Below are 19,917 nucleotides of genomic sequence, written 5' to 3'. Positions count from 1 at the left end.
AAGAGAAATATCTGATGCGTGTCAAAAAACAGGTCAATACAAGCAAGCTGAGTAAGCAGTATGCCCACCTTTATATCGTTCATCTTCAGCAACCACTCTCTCAAACACAACTGTAACTACCTGCCGCACTGTAGCTGCTGCAGTGTTATTTGTGATATTATCTTTTGTGAAGTGCAATCGAAAGCAAAGTACAATTGCCTGAAAGGAAAAAGAATAGAAAAAATATCACCTTACAACAAGACATTTCATCTTTTAGCTAAGAGTCAAGAAGGCTGATAGACTGCAGCTTTCTGCTACAGTTTGTCAAAAGGTTGCCCCAAAAAATAAACTTACTAATTTTCAATTTGAAGAACCAGAGTAAGTTTTATGGATTACCCTAGCAAAAAAAACTCTTTAACAATCCTCCCCAAGGCAATCAAAAAGTGGTATTAGCTGAAGACATTATTATGTGCCAATAAAAGTACAGTCATCACACAAAGAATACACAGTAATCATCACACAGAACAACTTGTATGAATATTAATGTCAAAAGGACATTAGGATTATAAGGTTAATCACAGAAAGGTCAGTCAACTCCAAAGCTAAAATGTCATTCCTCTCCTACACTGAATCACAATACTTTCACAATCATGTTGCCTTGACTGCTATYATTGCTCTCTAAGTCGTGCATTTTAATGTGTCATTGTGCTGGCAATGACCTGAATACCATTTCCCATTGGATTTTGTTATTACCTCTACTCGTARTTTAATACTTCCTTGTTTCATAATGAATTTTGAAAATTAACATCTGAATGATTTGCAAAGCCTGTATTTCTTGTTCTTCTGTCCATATTCTGTGTTCTRACACTTCCAGGAACCTCAACTACACCTGCCATAGTGCTACATGCTCTAAGCCATACAAGATTCAGATTTTTCTTTTCCTTCTTTTTCATGAATGTGATTTGTGGATTCTACTCAGGCGATATTTCCACATTAGCTTGAAATCTTACAACAGCTTAACTGAAACATGAACATGCAATAAGGGACTGGCTGAAACTGCTTTTCTACAATGTAATCTAGAAGAGAAACTTACTTTCAGTAGAGTTTCACAACCGCAGGGACGGGTAAACAATGTTGCTTTTTCGAAGAGAAGTGTCTTATATTAAAATGGAGTGGACTCKTATTTTTGTTTAAGTTGAAACATAATATCCAAAATGGTTAATATTTAAAATTACACAGCAAAGTTGTTACTGACAGAGCAATAACTGCACTGCTTTCAAAAGAGATGTAAAGCAGGGTGGAAGGTGCCTTCTTTTAATATTTTCTCTATTAGTGAGACATTMAACTGTGCTATGTGCACTGATTCCAGTACAAAAACACACAACAAATTTAACAGAAGGACAGGTATTAGCCTGAAGTTTTTATTTCAAGTTCCATTTAAGTCAGAAATGTATTATTGTGGAGGAATTACAAAACACATGGAAAAGGAAGCTAGAAGAAATCCTGTTTACAGATTAGTAATAAAGACAATAAAGACATAATAGAATCAAGAAAACCYCGTCCTTGTCTATTGTTTTCATATGCTTCATATGTAAAATTTCTATATTTTTCCTCTTGGATATTGCCAGTTCTATAGTTGACACCAATAAATTCTTACCTTGGACAGTGCTTCGTCATGCACAACTGTATTGGTTGTTAAAAGGACAAGAACTGTCTGGAGCAATTTAAGTTCTTCAAGACTGTTCTCCATCAATTGCCAAAGCATATTAATAATGTTTCCTGCTGCAGCCTACAAAGAAATAATTTTTTGCCAGCTATTACATTATTTACATATTGGTATATCATGTGTACATACGAAAGAATATCATTGTCATAAAGGCACACCGTAACTGAATGTACCTGTCTATACCACAACACTACATGGAGAATATAAAGCCAATTTTATTGTCACAAGCTTCCTGAAGTATTTCTAAAGAACTGACAGCAGAAATCTCTTAATATGTAGTACAAACTTGAGCATATACTTAATTTTCTACTTATAAATATGCAAGACACAGTAAAAAGATATTTTACCCTCAGAATTGACTCCTATAAGAGAGAAAACTGTGATTTTACATTATGCAAGCACAACTGAAGGTATATTTTAACAGCATTATTTTCACCAGCTTCCTAATACACTATATATGCGGTACCATAATATATCATGACATTTACTGCTGCAGAAAATATGCATCCATTTTAGCTTATTTTWAAAAGTAAAATGTAACAAAAACACAATAATGTTATTGCACAGAGCGTATTTTGTGGATGCACAAGGTGCATTACATGTTCAGTTCCTGCAGTGTAAGAATGCAAACTAAATGAGCTGGTTTCAATTTTCATGAATTGCCTTCTAGAAGTTTCTAATACTTCCTCACCTTCTTTTTTTATGGTGTAAAAGGTTTTCTTTTAAATTACTGAAAAACAGATGCGAGTAAATATTTTGCAGAGTGTTCATTATAATATAAAGAGCCTCCTAAAACAACTTGTTCACCTTCAAGTATTTCTCACTCTGAAATATTTTTTATATAAAGATTGATCTTACCTCTGAAACAACTTCATGAGACATGAGCCTCTGTATGGCTGCTAGACACAGTTGAGTGATCTTTGGTTCTTTTGTTCCACAACCCATCAGAAAAGGCTGAACTACCTCTGAGCTGTTCTCTTTCAATGCTTTCGAAGAGAGATATGGAAACAGTCAGTGTTTAATACTTGAAAAAATACAATGGAAAAATTGTTAATCACATGTAATAACAAAAAGCAATCACCAGTCTTGGAAATTTGGGATTTACTCGTTAACCACAGGGAAAAGCCAAGTGAAGACAGACACTGGGCTGACACAGCTCACTTCATCACAGTCACCCTGGCCAACGCTCACATTCCAACCACCTTCTCCCCTACACACTCAGGTGACTTTCCGAATCCAAACTATCCACTTAAGAATCCATGTGGTTAGCAAGAGGGTGTAAGATCCTGCCAACCCCAGAGTTTTCCCTGGTCTTACCACAGGAACCAGTCCTGCTCTGTTTCACTTCAGCACCTAATGCAGGAGCAACACAGTGTGGCACAGAGTAACATTCCAAAGCACAGGGCACAAAGGGGAAGAGCAAACTGCCACAAGCAAAACARGAGGAGAAAGAGACTGCACTGATAAAACAGCAGGAGAAACAGACTGCTCCTATCCTGGGTACATTCACCTGGCTGTGAATTTGTCAAATGGTGTTTTAGTGACAAAAGGTAGCTTTTGCCAGGAAAAAAACAGTTTCCATAAACCTCTCTTTCTTTTTTTTTTTTTTTTTTTTTTTTTTTTCCTGATAAGGAGAAAAAGCTTCATAATGCATGTAACATTCTACAAAGGCATTTTAAAAACACTTTTCACATAAAAGTAATTCTGACTGATGAATGGTTTTCCATCTGCAGGTATGTTTGTTCATTCATGAAACCTTTTAACATTTTAGCTGCTTATCACCATTACAGAGACTAAAAACTTCCTCAAAGCTGAAAATTCAATGTGTGTTTTTACACTGAGTATCATACACCGTGTTTTAGTATGTGTAGAGGAAAAGTATTCATGAAAAGTTTCACACATTTTTCAGAGGACAGTAGTTACCACAAACAAAAAAGATATTCTCACATAAAAATGCAAATATTATCTATACTATTAAGCATCACTACAATTAATTTGGAAAAAAAAAATTAAACAAGTTAAAAATTACAAAAATATATTTTAGTGATATTTTCCAACTGAAACACTGACTCAGAAGTTTCTATGAAAAGAATAGGCTGTTATAAATTATGGATGTAAACCTTCTATAAGATAATTGTTCTTACAGGGTGATATCAATACACAGTCCAGCTTCATCAGCCTCTTCAGAGCCAGTGCAGGCTCTATGTCCAGGTGAAATTTCTGAATTGCTACTAAATTCTAACCATCAAGCAGGAAAAAAGCAAACAAAATTTCTTAAAAGATACCACAACATTTATCCTTAACATGAGACTCAAGATATAGTTCTGAATGGCAAAAATGGCATGAGTTAATAAATAACAATACAAAGAATATACTTAAACAGTATTTTTTTCTGTAATACATTGAAAGCAACAATCTCACAACAGAATCTACACAAGTATTTTCACTTTATGAAGGTGAAAAATTAATGTTTTGTAGATCTGCTTTGGTACCCATCCGGTTTTGTAGAAACCAGGCACCTGGGGTGATTCTTGGGCCTTTCCTGTTCAGAGGGACAGAAGCTCAACTTTGATGACCCCTTCCAACTCAGAATATTCTGTGATCACATGATTGTGTGACTGCATGACCTTCAGTCTTAAAATGCACAAAGAATTATTATTGTCAGATCTGCTACCAATTTATAGTAGAATATATTACAATAGAAATCTACCTTACTGAACCATAACAAATGAGAAGTTTTTGGAATGTATTACTTTACAGTTCATTTTATCAGCAAGATTCTAACTGTAATTTTATAGAACTTCCAAACCATAAATTTTTGCACATCTCAAAGCCATACAGAAATAATTTCTCAAATTTGTCTCCTGTGATTTAAGGCACAAGCTTTCTCCTCCTTTGGAATTACTCAAATTCTTATAAATAAATGATAAATCATGTATAGATGTCAAGAATGAAGATTTGAAACAGCTCAACTTAACTTCCAAGAGAAAGAAAGAAGTTAGAACAACGRCCTCAAGGTTTTGGCAGGTTAAACATATCCCACCAAAAATAACAAAGATTTTTAAGATTTTAATAAAGATTTTAAGCCTGCATCCACTTCCCTAATAATTCTAATCCTACACAATGAAATGCTTCAAGAAAGCATCAGATCACCTTATTCAAAACAATCTGATACAGTTGTTCTTATCTATTTTAGTGAAATAACAGTTTACACCAAAATATTAAACTCATATCCTGATCACAATATTTATTTGCATTACTAGAATGTCTTGAAGATGTTCCTAAATCATCTAGCAGTCAAAAAGTATTTACTTCACTAGACTTCACAATTACAGTAGCATTTTGCTACTTTTTTATTATTAAAGTATATATATTATTTTTCTTCAAAAGATTTTAAATAGCAGATAGGAGAAAATCTCTTGAYGTTACTTACATATAAGGGTAGGTTACAACTGATACCTCAAAAATACAAGAGTTCATAAAGAATTGAGATTGTTTAATGACTTAAGCTGTGGCATGTTTGGATAATGTGCAGGCAAAGTACATTTTCCCAGTACAAAACTGTGGAATGGAGGGGAAAGAAGTTATTATCCTACTAGTAAGAATTAACTCATCAAAGAAACTTTTAGAACCTGCTGGTTTCCCAAACCTCGTAACAACATATCTGTGCAGCTTTTTTGATTAATTAAACAAATACTAAGTACATTCTAGTCTAAACTTCCCAAAAGAAAAGTATAAAAAAAAATCTACCAAAATCTACCAAATACCAGAAAGCGTTCCCTCAAAAAGATAAAAGCAAACACTCCCTATCCATGACTAAATTTAATGATCTTTCCCATCTCTTCCCTTTGAAAATTAAAAACCAGTGGATTTTGTAGGATTAGAAATCAGCTTTCTAAAATATGAACTTCTTTACACAGTAGTATGTTGACAGCTTCCTAAATGGCTAACTACAGCTCTCCCTTGTTCATTTGTGTATTTTGATACAGCTGACATTACCTGGCATACTTTTCCCACTTATGTCAGCATTCATGACAGCAGTAAAAACAAAGAAAATAAAAAATAAAAAAGAGGCATTAAAGTGAAATACTGAGGAGTGGGACTGTGAAATAATAATCCTATAAAATAGGAAAATAATCCTATAAAATGTTTCCTGAACAATATCTGATTAACATACTTTAAAGTAAGACACAATTTCACAGCTATTTCACTGCACCTTCCAAACAATCTAGCATTTCAAGGATTTTTATTATATCTGGGGTAGACACTCAAATATTAATGAAGGGACATTCAAATCTGGCCAAAGGCTTTACCAGCAACTGGCAAGAAGCCAACTTTATAAAGTTGAAGATAGTCAAGAGACACTGTTTTAAGCACTTAAAAAGCTGCAGCTCACAAGATATGTCCCATGCCTCAAGGGATTGGAACATCATAAACTGAATTACCTTGTCTCAGATAAAGATGGATTTTTGCCTGTGACTAACAAGTCCCCAAAGGCTGGACTTTCATACTAATACAGGGATGTGGATAAGACTGCAGAACACCACACAGAGCACTCAACTATAGCAACTAAAACACTGAGAATGTAGGGCCTAAATATTTCATGTTATTTTTCAAAGTAGATGATTACTTTTGTAGAGCATACTCTGAAAATGGAGCCCTTCCTCGGCACAAGAATAGGACTAATGTGAAACAGAAGCAGTATTAAAAAAATTTCTATGCTACTGGATTTTTTGCTGGGTGCCCAAAAGTAAAGCATCAACAATATAGCACACACTAGAAGACAGGTAGTATTATTAGACATATCCAAGACTTCTTTTCAACATTTTGATCTGTATCTCAGCTTTATTTTTCCTATTTCACTGCAAATAATTACCTGCCAAAATATCTGTGTTCCGTGCAGCTATTGTTTTCACTTTTATTATTCCTGATTCAGCAGCCTGGAAGAAAAGGAAAAAAGCAGTTTAAATGCGGTATCATACATCAATATCTGCAAAGAAACAAAAATACTGTAGATAAATAAAAAAGTACAGTCTCAGAGCAAAAAATGTCTTTGTAGTAGTTTCTGTCAGCAGAGCAAATGCAGAAGTCAAATTTTTATAGCTGTTGGAATTTCTTTCCAGAGTTCTACAGGAAGGGCTACATTTAGAATTCTAAAAAATCATGATTCTCATTGTATTATTTTCAAGTCTTATGAATGCAAAGAAAAATCACTAGCAAGCATAAACACTTTTACACATAGTTTCAAACTACAAGTATAAAAATGGAACCAATTTCCCCCATGGATTTTGGCTCCCAAATATCCTAGACAATTTATCCCAAGGCAATACCATGAAGGTGCCTTTCTAACAATACTCTCTGTTCTACCCAACATGCCATAGAGTGCACAGCACCAGCTCCTCCCCTCTCCCCACAACTATGACACGGCAGAGCAGCAGCATCCTCCCTCCCTCACATACTCCTTCAGGAGTGGGGCCAGGGGCAGTGTGGGCACAGCCCGGCTGGGTGACACCCAAGGCTGCCCAGTCCATCCAGGACATCACTCCGGGCCAGATGGGAACTCCCTCTTCAATGGCCCACAAACAGCTCCCTGCATAAATCACTCAAATAATGTTCTCTAATGGAAATCAAGCCAAACTGGAAATGTAACACTGAAGCTTTGCATTTCAAGACTACGACTAGTTAAAATTTTGCGTACAAAACGCAAAAAATAAATTGTACATCATTCCTTTCCATTTCTGAATTCCACCAATACACTACAAGCCTCTGGAAGGAATTAAATAAATCAAAACAAATGTAACAGGTTTTCCAAAATGACTGGATGCAAATTGTTTCAAAATACTGTTCTGTAAATTTGAAAGTACGCTTCCCCTTTTGTTTCAGCTTTGTATTTCTGTGTACTTTTCACACAAAACATTTCTATTTTTTCTCTGATACTATTTATGTGTGTTGTCACCACGTAAAACAGATTAGAGAATCAGAAAAGCTGTGACAGCAGAAATATGAAAATGATAGTACATGAAGTTTGAGCAAGTATTAATATTCCCTCTCCATCAGAACATTAATCCAACAAGATTTCCCAGAGAGCCAGTTTAAGGTGACTGTATAAATTTACAATCAAATATTTTAATCAAAGAGTTGATATACATATTTCTCAAACCAGTTAAATGACAAATGCAAAGATGAAATTTTCTTTTTTTCTTTTTTTTCTTTTGTTTTTAGTTTTGCCAAAACAATAGAGGAYGACTAAACAATTAAACTGAGGCTTGTCAAATGCAGCTCTCATTTATTTTAATTATATTAACTTAATGTGTTGAAGTTCTTGAGATTTAAGTCCATCCCTGTTCCTCTTTGCTTATAAATTGTCAGCTAATTGGAGAGTTTCTTTTCACAACATATTGTTCCTATTAATTAATATGAAGGATTTGTCACAGTCCAGTATCAATTATCTTCAAACTAAAACTCACTGTATTTACTAGCAATTGATTTCTTTCTTGCCAGAAGTGACAAACTCATTCCAATTCAAAGAAATATTAAGCCTGCTCATATTAGTGGCAAACACTATGCACTTTGCAAAAAAAAATTACAACATAATGGCTCTTAGTTGTTTCCATATTRGCTTTATATAAAATAATATACATTTAAAAAAAATAAGGTAAAACAAAAGAACTGCTGAATATAAGCGTTCTTCTCCGTGAGATACAGAAACTTCTATGATCATCTGCATAATSCTAAGGTTTCTATTCAGAATCCCAATTAAAAATGTTTACAGTTACAAACTAATTACATTGCACACATCCTTCAAAAGAAAAATAAAATACTCCACTTTATATGTAAGAGAAAACACATTAACATTTATTAAAAAATACCTCAGTTGATCACAAACAGCCAACAGAAAACATGATAACTATACAGAGTTCTAATCTGTAAATGTGAATGTAAAAGTATTAAATTGCATCAATTTAACTGGTAAATTAAGAGATATGTTCTGCTCACAGCTTTTCAGTTTACAAATTTACATCATTTACTTCAGCAMTTTGCAGGACACTGCCACATGAGAAAAGTATCTTACAAAACACTAATCAAGGAGAGAGACTGCATCACAGTTTGTGTATTTATGGGTACACATATGATAATTCACTTTCACATAAAGACACAACTTTTTTAAAGCAATCACCAATTTTAGATGTAATGTCACCAGCTTCCCTTTGCATCACAATTAATAGTAGTGTAATGAGCACGGCAGTTATCTCTTTATTGTGAAAGGAAGAAAATACATATAATTCCTATAACATATCTGAAAGGTACTTAAAACCTTCAGCCAATTAGATTTCCAATTCTGCTGCTTCAATAACTGTGAAATTAAGTGATACATAATGTCACACACTTGCCATTGAGTTTCAGTTCATGTTTCTGCTGAARCAACTGCAGCACCCAGTCTGGGAAGGTAAAATATTGGTGAAGAACATAATTTGACTCTCAGTGATAGAAAACATTCAAGTCAATATCTTCCAGTACTTTGATTAGATTTTAATCAGTCAATTATCTTACAACAAAATTCAACAGGATCCTCTGGGCTCAAACACTTGCCCCATTATCTCTCTGCTTCCTTGGAATTTACAAACTACTTGCTGATTATGTGGAAATCACCCTTCACATAAATCGAAGTAAGGCAAACAGAGAATTTATGTACCAAAAAAAACCAAAAAGCCAAAGACAGTGCAGTTTCAAGCAGACTGAAGAGAAGTCTGTGCATAACATCCGTCTCCTGCCCGTCAAGTTCCTCTCTGAATGTACAATCTGGCAACAACATTCACAGCTGCCTTATAGACAGATTCTCTGCATATGAGAGACTAGGAAATCCATAGAGACTTTCAAACCCAGCTTCAGGAGTTTCTCAGATCCCAAACTCTTCTCTGCCTAAGGGACTTCCCAGTCTTCAATTGAAACACRGAAAAATTTCAGCCTTCCTGTCCTGTGCTGTGAGAATCTTTCAGATTTTTGGAATTTTTTACATTTTATTAAGGATCAAAAGCACTTATTGGGTAATATCTGCTCAGGCAATCAGGAAGCAAAGATTTAATGTCTCCTTAAGCAGAACTAACATTGTCCAACATCCAGTTAACATTCACAAGCTAAATTTCTCCACATTATAGTCTGTGTACATATACTTAAAGATCTGTAACTCATAAATARCATATGAAGGTATTAGGATAACTGGGATATGCAATTCTACATGAATTCAGYATGATGTAAAGGCAAGCCACCCACACCAGGAGTGGTAAGTGCATGAAGGATGTTAATGTATAAACTTCTAAATGCAATAGCATTGTTACAAAAASTTAATAAAACCAAGAATTTTCACTGCTAGTACTTTGAAGGCGTTTGTGTTTTCATTGCAGGTTTGAGCCAACTGCTATCCCCAGAGACACTAAAATTGTTCTAAGGTTTGCAGCCCTTACTACACAACCTACAGATTCCTCTATTCTAAAAAGAAAAGCATTCAGGAATGATGGTTTGTATTGGTATTTACATTACATTGTTTGCCAATCTTTTATTATGATTGGATAAGAGTAATATTTGTTATCTATGATCACTTCCATATTTATTACATTAAATAGAAAGAACAATTTTTTTAACAATTATCTGTCTTTCTAAATGGAAAACTAACCCTGTATCCAATAGTTCAGGTAAGAGTCCTCCTGTCTAAAGTACAGTTTCACTTTGTTGTTATTGTGGCTTGCTTCACAAAAGCAAATTCTGAACCATTACTGTACTGCTAAACTATTATTTGGAAAAGAACACACTCAAAAAAGCTCCTCACTAAATCAACCTCATGAAAACACTCAAGTATATCACACTTGAGTGTGAAAAAGCATTGTACTTGCCTTCTGTATTTCTATCTTCCTCCCCATGAGTACAATCCCTACTCTGACACTTGTCTTTTATACATGCTCATTTTACAGGTGATTTAAACTGGCAAAATGCCAGTTTTGATGTGAATTGCTGTGCACTCACAGGGGTTTATTACACTGAAAAAATTATTATCATTTTGTTACAAAATTATCATAAATTAGAGGGGAAAAAAGAATTAACAGATTCTATTATACACTGGAGAAGATTTAAGACATTCCAGCTTATGGTTTTTGTTTCTTAATAACATACAACTTTGTTCATTTCCAGCTTTAGTGTAACTGCACTAGKTGCTCTCATATTTAGACTGCTCTTTTACACTTGACAGGGCTGACTACTCCTCTGGTCCATTAATCTTCTGAAACTGTCAGTTTGCAGTACCAGTAGCCAAATCAAAATCCTGAAGGTTAACCATCACTAATGCCAGGAAAGTTGCCAGTGCTATCTAAAGTACTTCAGAGCTGCTGTCTCTGGAGCTACTTCACTTGGCATAAACATAATCAAATACAAATATTTAACATCACAAGTTTTCATTTGACAGTCAAAATACAACACCTCAGCTGGAAAAACCATCMCATATAAATTAATAGAACAAATCATAATGCATAACATAAAACAGCTCATTACTGAACAGCAYTAATGTAGACAAAAAAGCAAAAAAGCTTACCAAACAGCTGAAAGAGAAGAAACACAGCCACTTTGCAACAAATTTTGAAATTCTACTTCTCTCTTCAACAGACAGAACAAGCATGTAACCTGCATTTTGTATGGTATTCTGTATAAATTATACCAATATCTAAATACTATATACATTGTAATATATGGTATATAATACAGTAGATAKACACATAGTGTAAGGATATCCTCAGAGAGCCTGTGTCTACCATTAAGAGATTCCTGAGTGATCCAGTCAAGTACCACATAACTGATTTTAAACCACTGAAACATAGCACTTGCATTTGAATTTTAATTATATACTTTTGACACAACTACTGTCATTCCACATCCAAAATAAAACAACACCYTGTTTCAGAGCTTTAGGAGACATAACAAGTTCAAACTAATTTTGTCTTCAGCTTGTTGAWCACAACAGATGGGACCAGGCAACTTTTGAGGATTTGCCACAAGTACCATATTCAGTCAGCAATGTCCATTTGCCAGACTGCTGGTAAAGAGAAACAACAGTTGACTAGTTGAGAACYAGAGTTACCAAGAATTTCCACCTTCTGCTACAAGTTTCCTATACAATCTTCAAGAAGCCATGGGAGGCAGACAGGAATCAAATCAGAGATTAAGATGCACAAATTTAAATATTTAGACTCCCATTACAATGGAGATTGTCTCTACTGAATGCTCCTTAATTCTTAAAGCCTCTCTTCTTAAGCTAATTCAGCTGACCCGCTAGCAGGGGCTCAATACAGAGGTCTAAGCTTACGCCTCCGTATCCAAGACAACTACACGAAGACAGTAAAGACCCATGCTCTTCTGGACCAGAGCCTGGAAGCCAAGGAAGAAACTTTATTGTATCTCAAGTGGCAATGTAGAACACCTAGTGTGTAGGTGATAGAGGGAATCAATCCTCTGGCTGTAAGATACTCRGAATAGTTCTTTGGCTTTGGCTCTATTGACAGTATTTCTGTAACAAACCAAGCCTGCACAATCAATGGAGCTTAGACACCCAACATTAGGYACCTTAATCCTGCGCTGAAAAGTGTAGAGACAAACAGATTGACTGAAACTTTTAATAGTTTTCTTCATTATTAAATTGCAGGGTATTACATGATGAAGAAATTTGAYCTGTATGCCTAATGTGAATCACTTTAACGTGTCATTTCTTCTCAAAGACTAAAATGATCACATGAAACTTACAATTTACAACGGACCAGGAAGCTTAGAACACATCTGAATAGATGCTAGACCCCTAGAAATGTAAGAGTTCACTTTTARATACATAATTTTGAATAAAACACTACTGTATAAAAATCAATATTGAATAAAAACCACTGCAAAATTAACTGACTCCAAACATGAAGCCAGCAGACACAGCAAATAGCTAATTCCTATTGGATCAGAAATTATAAATGAAACAGAAAGAGACATTAGGGATCACTCGTTTCAGGTTACCAGCTCAGCTATGGGCTGGCAATTCAAGAATGCTACAGAGTAATCTCCAGTCACACGCACAAAAAACATGCTTTAATGCAAATTGCCTATGTATGACAATATACATTTTACAGAGCATTGTTTCTTTATTTCAAAAGAACTTTTAAAATGTTAAGTGAATGTCCATTAAAAAAACCCAAACAACTCTACAGTATTTTATCCTTCTGAACTACTGTTGTAAAAACCTGAAAATAAAACAACCTGGAAAGTTCAGTGCAGGTTAAATTCCCTGTAGGCTACAGGGTGAGAATTATTTAATCCACTTTATTCAAAAAATACAGCAAGAAACAAAAAAACTTGCTTACTCCTACAGAAAATGGCCTATCTACAATGGTTTCTTCACTCATTTGGTTCATCCTTTCACCACTAAAGTAGCATGAATGCAGAGCACTCAGAAACTGTTCAAACCTAGAAGCATATCAAATGACTCAGATGCCCAAATCACAAGACATTTCAGCATCTAATTTTCTTTCTTAGCCTTCTCCAATGCCTACTGCACTACATTCAACAGAATTTCTGAAATTTTATTACCATTACAGAATAAACTAACAAATACTCAAACGTTTTTAACTGTTCCTTCCAGTTACACTAGGAATCTTAATGATCAGTTTGACATGATATACTAAATTAACTGATCTGTTTAACTTTTGCAATACATCCTCATGTTTAGTTTCACACAGCAACCCAATGACATCAGAGGYTCCCTAAAATGGACAAGCTTCCCAATTAATTTTCTGGCATTATCTTTAAAGTTCAGGATTGGCATATCATTCCTAAACAAGAATGATTTAACCCAGGGGATTGAGCTGTCATGTATGTCACTCAATGCAAACAAGACTGGACTCCAAAGGAAGATATGCAGAATAATGCCTGTCCTTACACAAAACACCACACAGCCTCTCAGAAAGGGCAAATCCTATTTCTTGCCTCAGGCTACTCCACACCTAATTCTACTGTAACTAAATAATTTAAAGTTTGCTTTGTCCAGAAGTCACTCAAATCCTAACTTTCAAACTTTTACCCTAAGAACTTTGTAAGGCTACTTGCCTGCAAGAAGAGTTACTTACAAAGGAAGAAAAAATAAGATTGCAAAATTGGATTCTATTATTTTTCCGAGACACAGCAAATTACAATACAGTTTCAAAAATAYGTCTGTGTGCCAAAGGCACACACATTTCATTAAGTAGCTAACTAAAAGCAATGCTGCTGTTTCACACAAAGATCTGGTAAAGAACAGCTCAGTGAGGCTATCAAAAGCTTTCTTCCAAGAGACTCAAGAGAGCATTTCTACTGAGACCAAAGTATTCAAAGTTAATTCTGTGCTGCTCTTCCAGGTGGAGGTAAGTTGAATACCACTTCTTTTCCAGCTCCACTATTACAAATCACTACAGCAACAAGCATTCTAAAACATACAGGCACCTGCAGTCCATTACACAATCGCCAAGAAGAGGGCACACCCTGTCCCAGACCAAACTGATCCTGCCATGGGATGATGCAGTCCCTGTCAGCCCCAACCCCACCTGTCCTCTCCATTCCCTTCTCCTACCAGCACAAATGTGCCTGAAACTSAGCAGAGAGATGGCTAAGACTTATTTTTTTGTTGTATTTTTTTTAAACTCGTTTTGCTTTCACTGCTATTCAAAAGTCAAGAAAAAAACTGAGACAGCATAGTGACTACAAGCCTACTGGAAAGCTGAGACTGCTTGACTGGATCCGTGTAAACAACAAGGAGTTACATACGACTGGAATTCCGGCTGAGTGGAACTTCTGGGTATACTTATTTCTCCTTTTAACTCCATCAATTCTGCCAATTATAAATATTTTCCCCATGTACTTCCAAGGTTTTCAAATGCAGTGGAATTAATAAACTAAATCAGATGCAGTTTACTGAAAAATATTTTCATTCTGTAATAAGAAACAACAGGTAAACTATTTAGAACACTAAACCATTTTCAATTTTGTGATAAGACAAAATTCTTACTCCAGTTCACTAAGGAAAACATCACCAGCYTTCCACAAATGCATCACACAATATCAAAACTCCAGTCACGAGCAGGTTAGAAATCTTTCTAAAGCTCTTTGCGTGCATCATTCAATACAGTGTAGTGTTAGCCRCATTACAATACTGTCTAGTACAGAGCAAATCTTAGAGCCCACTGTATTAAAAACAACAGACTAATGACCAAGTAGTATTGTTTTCTAGGAGAAATGACAGATTATTTAAGACAACATGAACAGGACTGACACCTGTACCAAAGAGTGTTTCATCCTCTATAATTTCAAACTCCCAAAGACAGTGTTTTATTTACACTTGCCCTGAGAGCTTCTATCCCTATCCATGGTTGGCATTTAAACCAGGCAACAGAAATACACTGTGAAAACACACACACATTTTTCAACAATGTCATTATCTGTATGTCTGCCAGCATAAACAGGTTTGGCATATCACAGACATAATCACCAAATCACTTCTTGGTCATAGTGTGTAGCAATCATGCCGAGTACATTTCTCATCGGTGCTGATCTGAGGAAGCATCAAACAGAAAAATACATCTAGCAACAAAGAGACATGGGTCTCAAGTATAATAGTAACTGGTATTCTCCACACCCTTAAGAAAAATAAATCTGTTATGTTATTTAAACTCCAAACATCGCCAGCAACATAATTTCAGATTCTTTTTGCAGCTCCCATTTTTAAAGCCTTATACAGCATAACCTAGGAAAATCCTACTCGGGTAGTATTTGTCACATGAAGCACAGACAACATATGGATGCTTTGAAGGCAAAAAAACATCCTGTTATTTCTTAGTTAAMAACTCTAACTAAGGGGAAGGAAGTTGGGCACATATTTGTGTCACACGTTGAACATCAGGAGTAACTCAGTGATTTCAACGTTTCTTAACAGATTATCGCAGACAGAAAAACCCTCAGACTCTACTACTCTAAGTTACTGGACTTACAATKACATGATTTTCACATAAATGTGACCTACTAAGAAGCCTTTACAGACTCAGAGTAACAGAAAAATTGAAATGAAAGTACTCAAAACATTGAAGAGTTCAAGTTCCATTCTCAATAAGGGTTCATTAAGACCTTACTCTAAATGAGGATAAAATCTAGATCCCACAGTTGGCTGTCCCCTTCTCTGCTTCATCCAAACCTCACCCTCATCCTCCTCCTCCAAGAGAACTCTAGTAAACTTTTTCAGCTGTGTCATGTACATGCCTGTTCAAAGAGCTGTTTAACACTATTCTGGTCTCGCTGAACCTAACAGATACTGCATTATYTTGTACAAATATGTGCATTAGAAAGATATTTAAAGAGTGAAAACTAAAACCCTTTTAATAAAAAAAGACTTTTTCTGAWCATACAATTAGCTTAAATCCTTACAGTATTAGTTGAAGGATCTTATCAAGTTAATCATCTCAGCAACAAGCAAAATCAAGAAGGACATTACTACTTTCATCAGAGAAAACCTATAGKCTAAATTCACTCAGTAGAATTTTAACACTACTTATATAAAAACAAAACAAACAAAATAACACCAGAACAGACAAATGATTATAGAATTGGCTGAAGATAACAACTGTGAGCAAAATCTTTGATTACATCAGACACTAGAAAGATTATGAGAAGCAGTTTACCTTTATAAAGTACCTATCAAATCTAACAACTATGATATACATCTCATAACTATTAATTTGGGACTAGGAGTTTTCACTAGTTTTATCCTAGTACAGTACGCTTATTAAGTGACACGAAAGCATACACATCAACTGCATTATAAACTCCTAAATTACAATGCATGTGGGAGTGATGAGGAGAGTCTAGTTACACTGCAAGTAAAAAAGCGAGACTGYACATAGTATGAATTTGTTTTTTAAAGCCAGTGTTTAAACATGGTTGAAAAAATTGGTACTGTCYCAAGTCAGAAAGAAGAATCTGCCATTCCTCTGATCACCCTAGCCAAATCTAATAATGATTACATCAAACGCATGCAATTGAAATATCTSTTTAGCAGTTGAGATTCAACAAAAAAGGACACCCATTTCCTTTAAAACCAGAAAAAAAAAGTGGCTTCCAGAAGTGAGGAAGTAAGATCGTTTCCTGCAACTGTATCATGCATCCTACTGTAGGACTGCTTTCAACTCACACTCTTTGTAAGAGCACATAACTCACAGCAGAAAGTCCCACCTCTTCGTAAATATCTTCTAGTACTATCCCATAAAACTATCCAAATCCCAGACAGTTGTGAAAAACTTTATTAAGTGTTTTTTATTAAACAAAGCTATGTAAATTACTGTCAATTTAAAGGGAATAACAGAAAAGTCAAACTTACACAAGAATATGATAAATGTGCTGAACAAGTAGGAAGTACATGCAGTAGTWATTGTAATATTCAGCCATGAATAAAACTGCCATTCAGGCAAATGTAATGAAGCATTACTAAAAATACTAGCTTAAGAACAACATTGCCCATCTCCTTCCTAGATCTCAAAGAAAGTAAACATTAACACAGTGGGGAAACTTGTTCCGAGACTAAACAAGAGTCACACAGTAATACAGAGGAGGAAGTGCAARCAGCACTCCTGCCTCCCTCCAAACACACACATATTTCTGTTCTACTGACCACAGCTTTTTCTTATTTACATGCGACCACACACAATTCCTCAGGACTGATCACAACTTTCTCTTGTTTTTCTGTGACCATACAAAACTTCTCAAAACACACCAGCATTCCCCTGCAACCTAGAACACTACATAACATGCTCTGCTACAGTATGTCACCACATGTCTTTAAAAACAAGCACAGCCATTAGCTTCAATTCAGCTGTTAAAGTGTGTAATACTTCATAGAACATTGAATGTGCCATCACTTAATTGGAACTTAAGTCACATAACACATGCAATGCCTTTCTTCTGGGCTTCTGGGTCTACATCTTAATCTAATTTAATCTTTTTGTAATTTTTTTCCCACTATTACACAGAAACCTTTTTTTAACGGCAAGTGGCAAACTACTCATAGGGAAAAAGATAAAAACATGACTGACTGGATAAAAACATTAGAAAAACATATGGTTAAAGCGTATATTTGAAGTCAGTAAGAATATTCTGATTGTTCCTCAGAGTAATCCTGGTCATCGAGATTACTGAGGTCTCAGACTGCACAGCATAAACTGAGGTTTCAAAAATAAAACATAAATCTTACTGGAATGAGTTTATTARAGGGATTTTCAAGAAGAGAGAAAAATAAGTAACCCAAACTTTTGCGTCTCCCAAGCTTCATCGGCTGTGCYCACACCGCTGGAAAGCCACACAACCTCAAAACGACGCGGTAGCGATTACGAGCGACCCGCACAGCTCACACCAGCAGCCACAGGTGTGCAATGGTGAGGAATAAGGCACGCCGGCCCGGGCACCACAGACACACTTTGTTACAGGSGAAGGCACAGACCCGAGGGGAGACCAGCGGGGCCCCGGGCTCCCACCGCAGCCGCAGGGCCGGCCGRGGCTGGACACGGCCCTCCTCGGCCACAGCCGGCCCATAGGGCTCCCGTTCGCTCGGTGCCCGCACGACAGGGCGCCCAAGCCCCAGCACCGAGCTGGCCTCCGGCTAGTTTCGCTCGCTCGGTGGTACCGAGACAGCCGAGCCGAACTTTGTGTTTTCCCTGGAGKGCGCCAAGGGTGCAGGGGGTCGCCCCCGCTTCGCCCGTCAACAGACGGTCTGTCCGCCAGCCCCACTCCCCAGGAGCACAGCCCGGCCCACGGCCCACGGCCCCCGCCTCGGCAGCGCACTGAAAACAACTGCCACAAAGAAGGCGACAGGCACAGCCACGAGTGGGCACAGCCACGTCTGGGCACAGGCTGCGGCCGTGGGTGTCGGAGCTCAGCAGGAGCGGCACCGGGCTGGGGACCGGAGCAGGGGCACGCCGGCATCTCCGCTCCGGCCGGGCCCCGGGAGGCCCCTCCGGAACAGCGTCCGCTGCTCGGCTCAGCCCAGCCCGGCCCGGCTTGACTCGGCTCAGCGTCACTCACCTCCTTGACGGGGGGGAATTTTTTCCGGCACTCCAGGCTCAGGCCCCGCAGGTCCCCCTGCATGTTTTCCAGCAGCTTCTTCACGGCTTCGGGGCTGCTGGTCCCGGCCATGGCGCCGCCGGGCCGGCCCCGGGCCGGGCGCTGTTCCGAGCGGGCAGGGGCAGCGCCTGTCGCTCCGCGGCCCCGGCCGACACGTCTGCGCCCCGCACCGGAACCCTCCGGCTCCGGCCGCGTCCCCTCCCCGCGCCGCGTCCCCCCCGCTCCCACAATCCCGGGCGCCGGCAGCTTCCGCACACACGGCCGGGGGCGGGGAGAGCGGCGGCCGCCGGCAGTGGAGGGACGGAGGGAGGGACGGACGGAAGCCGCCGGGAAGCGGCTGGGCCGGGCGCGTCCTGCGGGGTGCGGGGAGTGGAGCCCCTTCCCACAATGTCACCGGGTTGGCTTGAAGGGGCAGGAGAGGCGCTGGGACCTGGGCCGAGGCGGAGCTGCCGCCGCTGGGGAGTTGCCTCGGGGAGGGGACAAACCGCGGCGTTGGCGAAGGGTCACGGAGGAAGGGATGGCGAAGCTCCTTGGGCTTCAGCAGCCGCTAACCCTGCCGAGCAAGGGTGGGTTCCCTTAGGCCAAGTCTGGCTCTCAGGAGAGTTTGATTTTAAAAAGCAAAAAGCGAGGTATACTGTTACGTTTTTCCTTTGAATCTTGAAGRTCTTGCTTTTTTTTTCTAATGCGGGTTACTGCGCTGGAACAGATTGCCCAGAGATTTTKTGGAGTCTCCCTCGCTGGAGATACTCAAGAACCATCTGGACACAATTCTATGCAGTGTGCTCTGGGGTGCCTCTGCTTGAGCACGGAGGTTGGACCAGATGACCCCCTGTGGTCCCTTCCAGCCTTACCCATTCTGTGATTCTTCAGCCGGAGTGAAGCCTTGTGCCCCGCTCGGGCCGTGTGTGTTCGCAGCGCTCCYGTGGTTTGCTCTGGGCGAAGCTAGSGTGTATCCTTCATTGAGAAATTTTAACATAAACACAGGCAAGGCAAAACCAAGGGCACGTAGAATGGTTGGGTCCCGGATATCAAGGGCATGTGCAATGGTTGGGTCCCGGGTA

At 38.0% G+C, this 19,917-nt stretch overlaps 1 protein-coding gene across 3 annotated transcripts in view; it reads right to left on the bottom strand.

Annotated features, from left to right (window-relative positions):
* Window positions 1-19,191, bottom strand: part of MON2 (MON2 homolog, regulator of endosome-to-Golgi trafficking) — a 66,167-nt gene extending 46,976 nt beyond the window's left edge. Inside the window, exons 1-5 of one of the 3 annotated variants that reach the window (XR_008966057.1) lie at window positions 18,818-19,191; window positions 6,582-6,645; window positions 2,564-2,691; window positions 1,637-1,768; window positions 69-198 (exon numbers count right to left, since the gene is read on the bottom strand). Coding sequence is in view for 2 of the 3 variants with exons in the window: in XM_057376875.1 (XP_057232858.1) it covers window positions 69-198; window positions 1,637-1,768; window positions 2,564-2,691; window positions 6,582-6,645; window positions 18,818-18,928 (565 nt within the window). In the remaining variant the exon portion in view is untranslated. The remainder of the gene's footprint in view (window positions 1-68; window positions 199-1,636; window positions 1,769-2,563; window positions 2,692-6,581; window positions 6,646-18,817) is intronic. The other 2 variants (XM_057376875.1, XM_057376886.1) reach the window with 2 other exon arrangements.
* Window positions 19,192-19,917: the final 726 nt, after the last annotated feature.

Source organism: Malurus melanocephalus, unplaced genomic scaffold (genome assembly GCF_030028575.1).
Source record: "Malurus melanocephalus ecotype Western Australia unplaced genomic scaffold, MMel_1.1 scaffold_10, whole genome shotgun sequence".
Classification (NCBI taxonomy): domain Eukaryota; kingdom Metazoa; phylum Chordata; class Aves; order Passeriformes; family Maluridae; genus Malurus; species Malurus melanocephalus.
The sequence above is the reverse complement of the archived record's forward strand: the minus strand, read 5'-3'. Positions and strand labels throughout refer to the sequence as shown.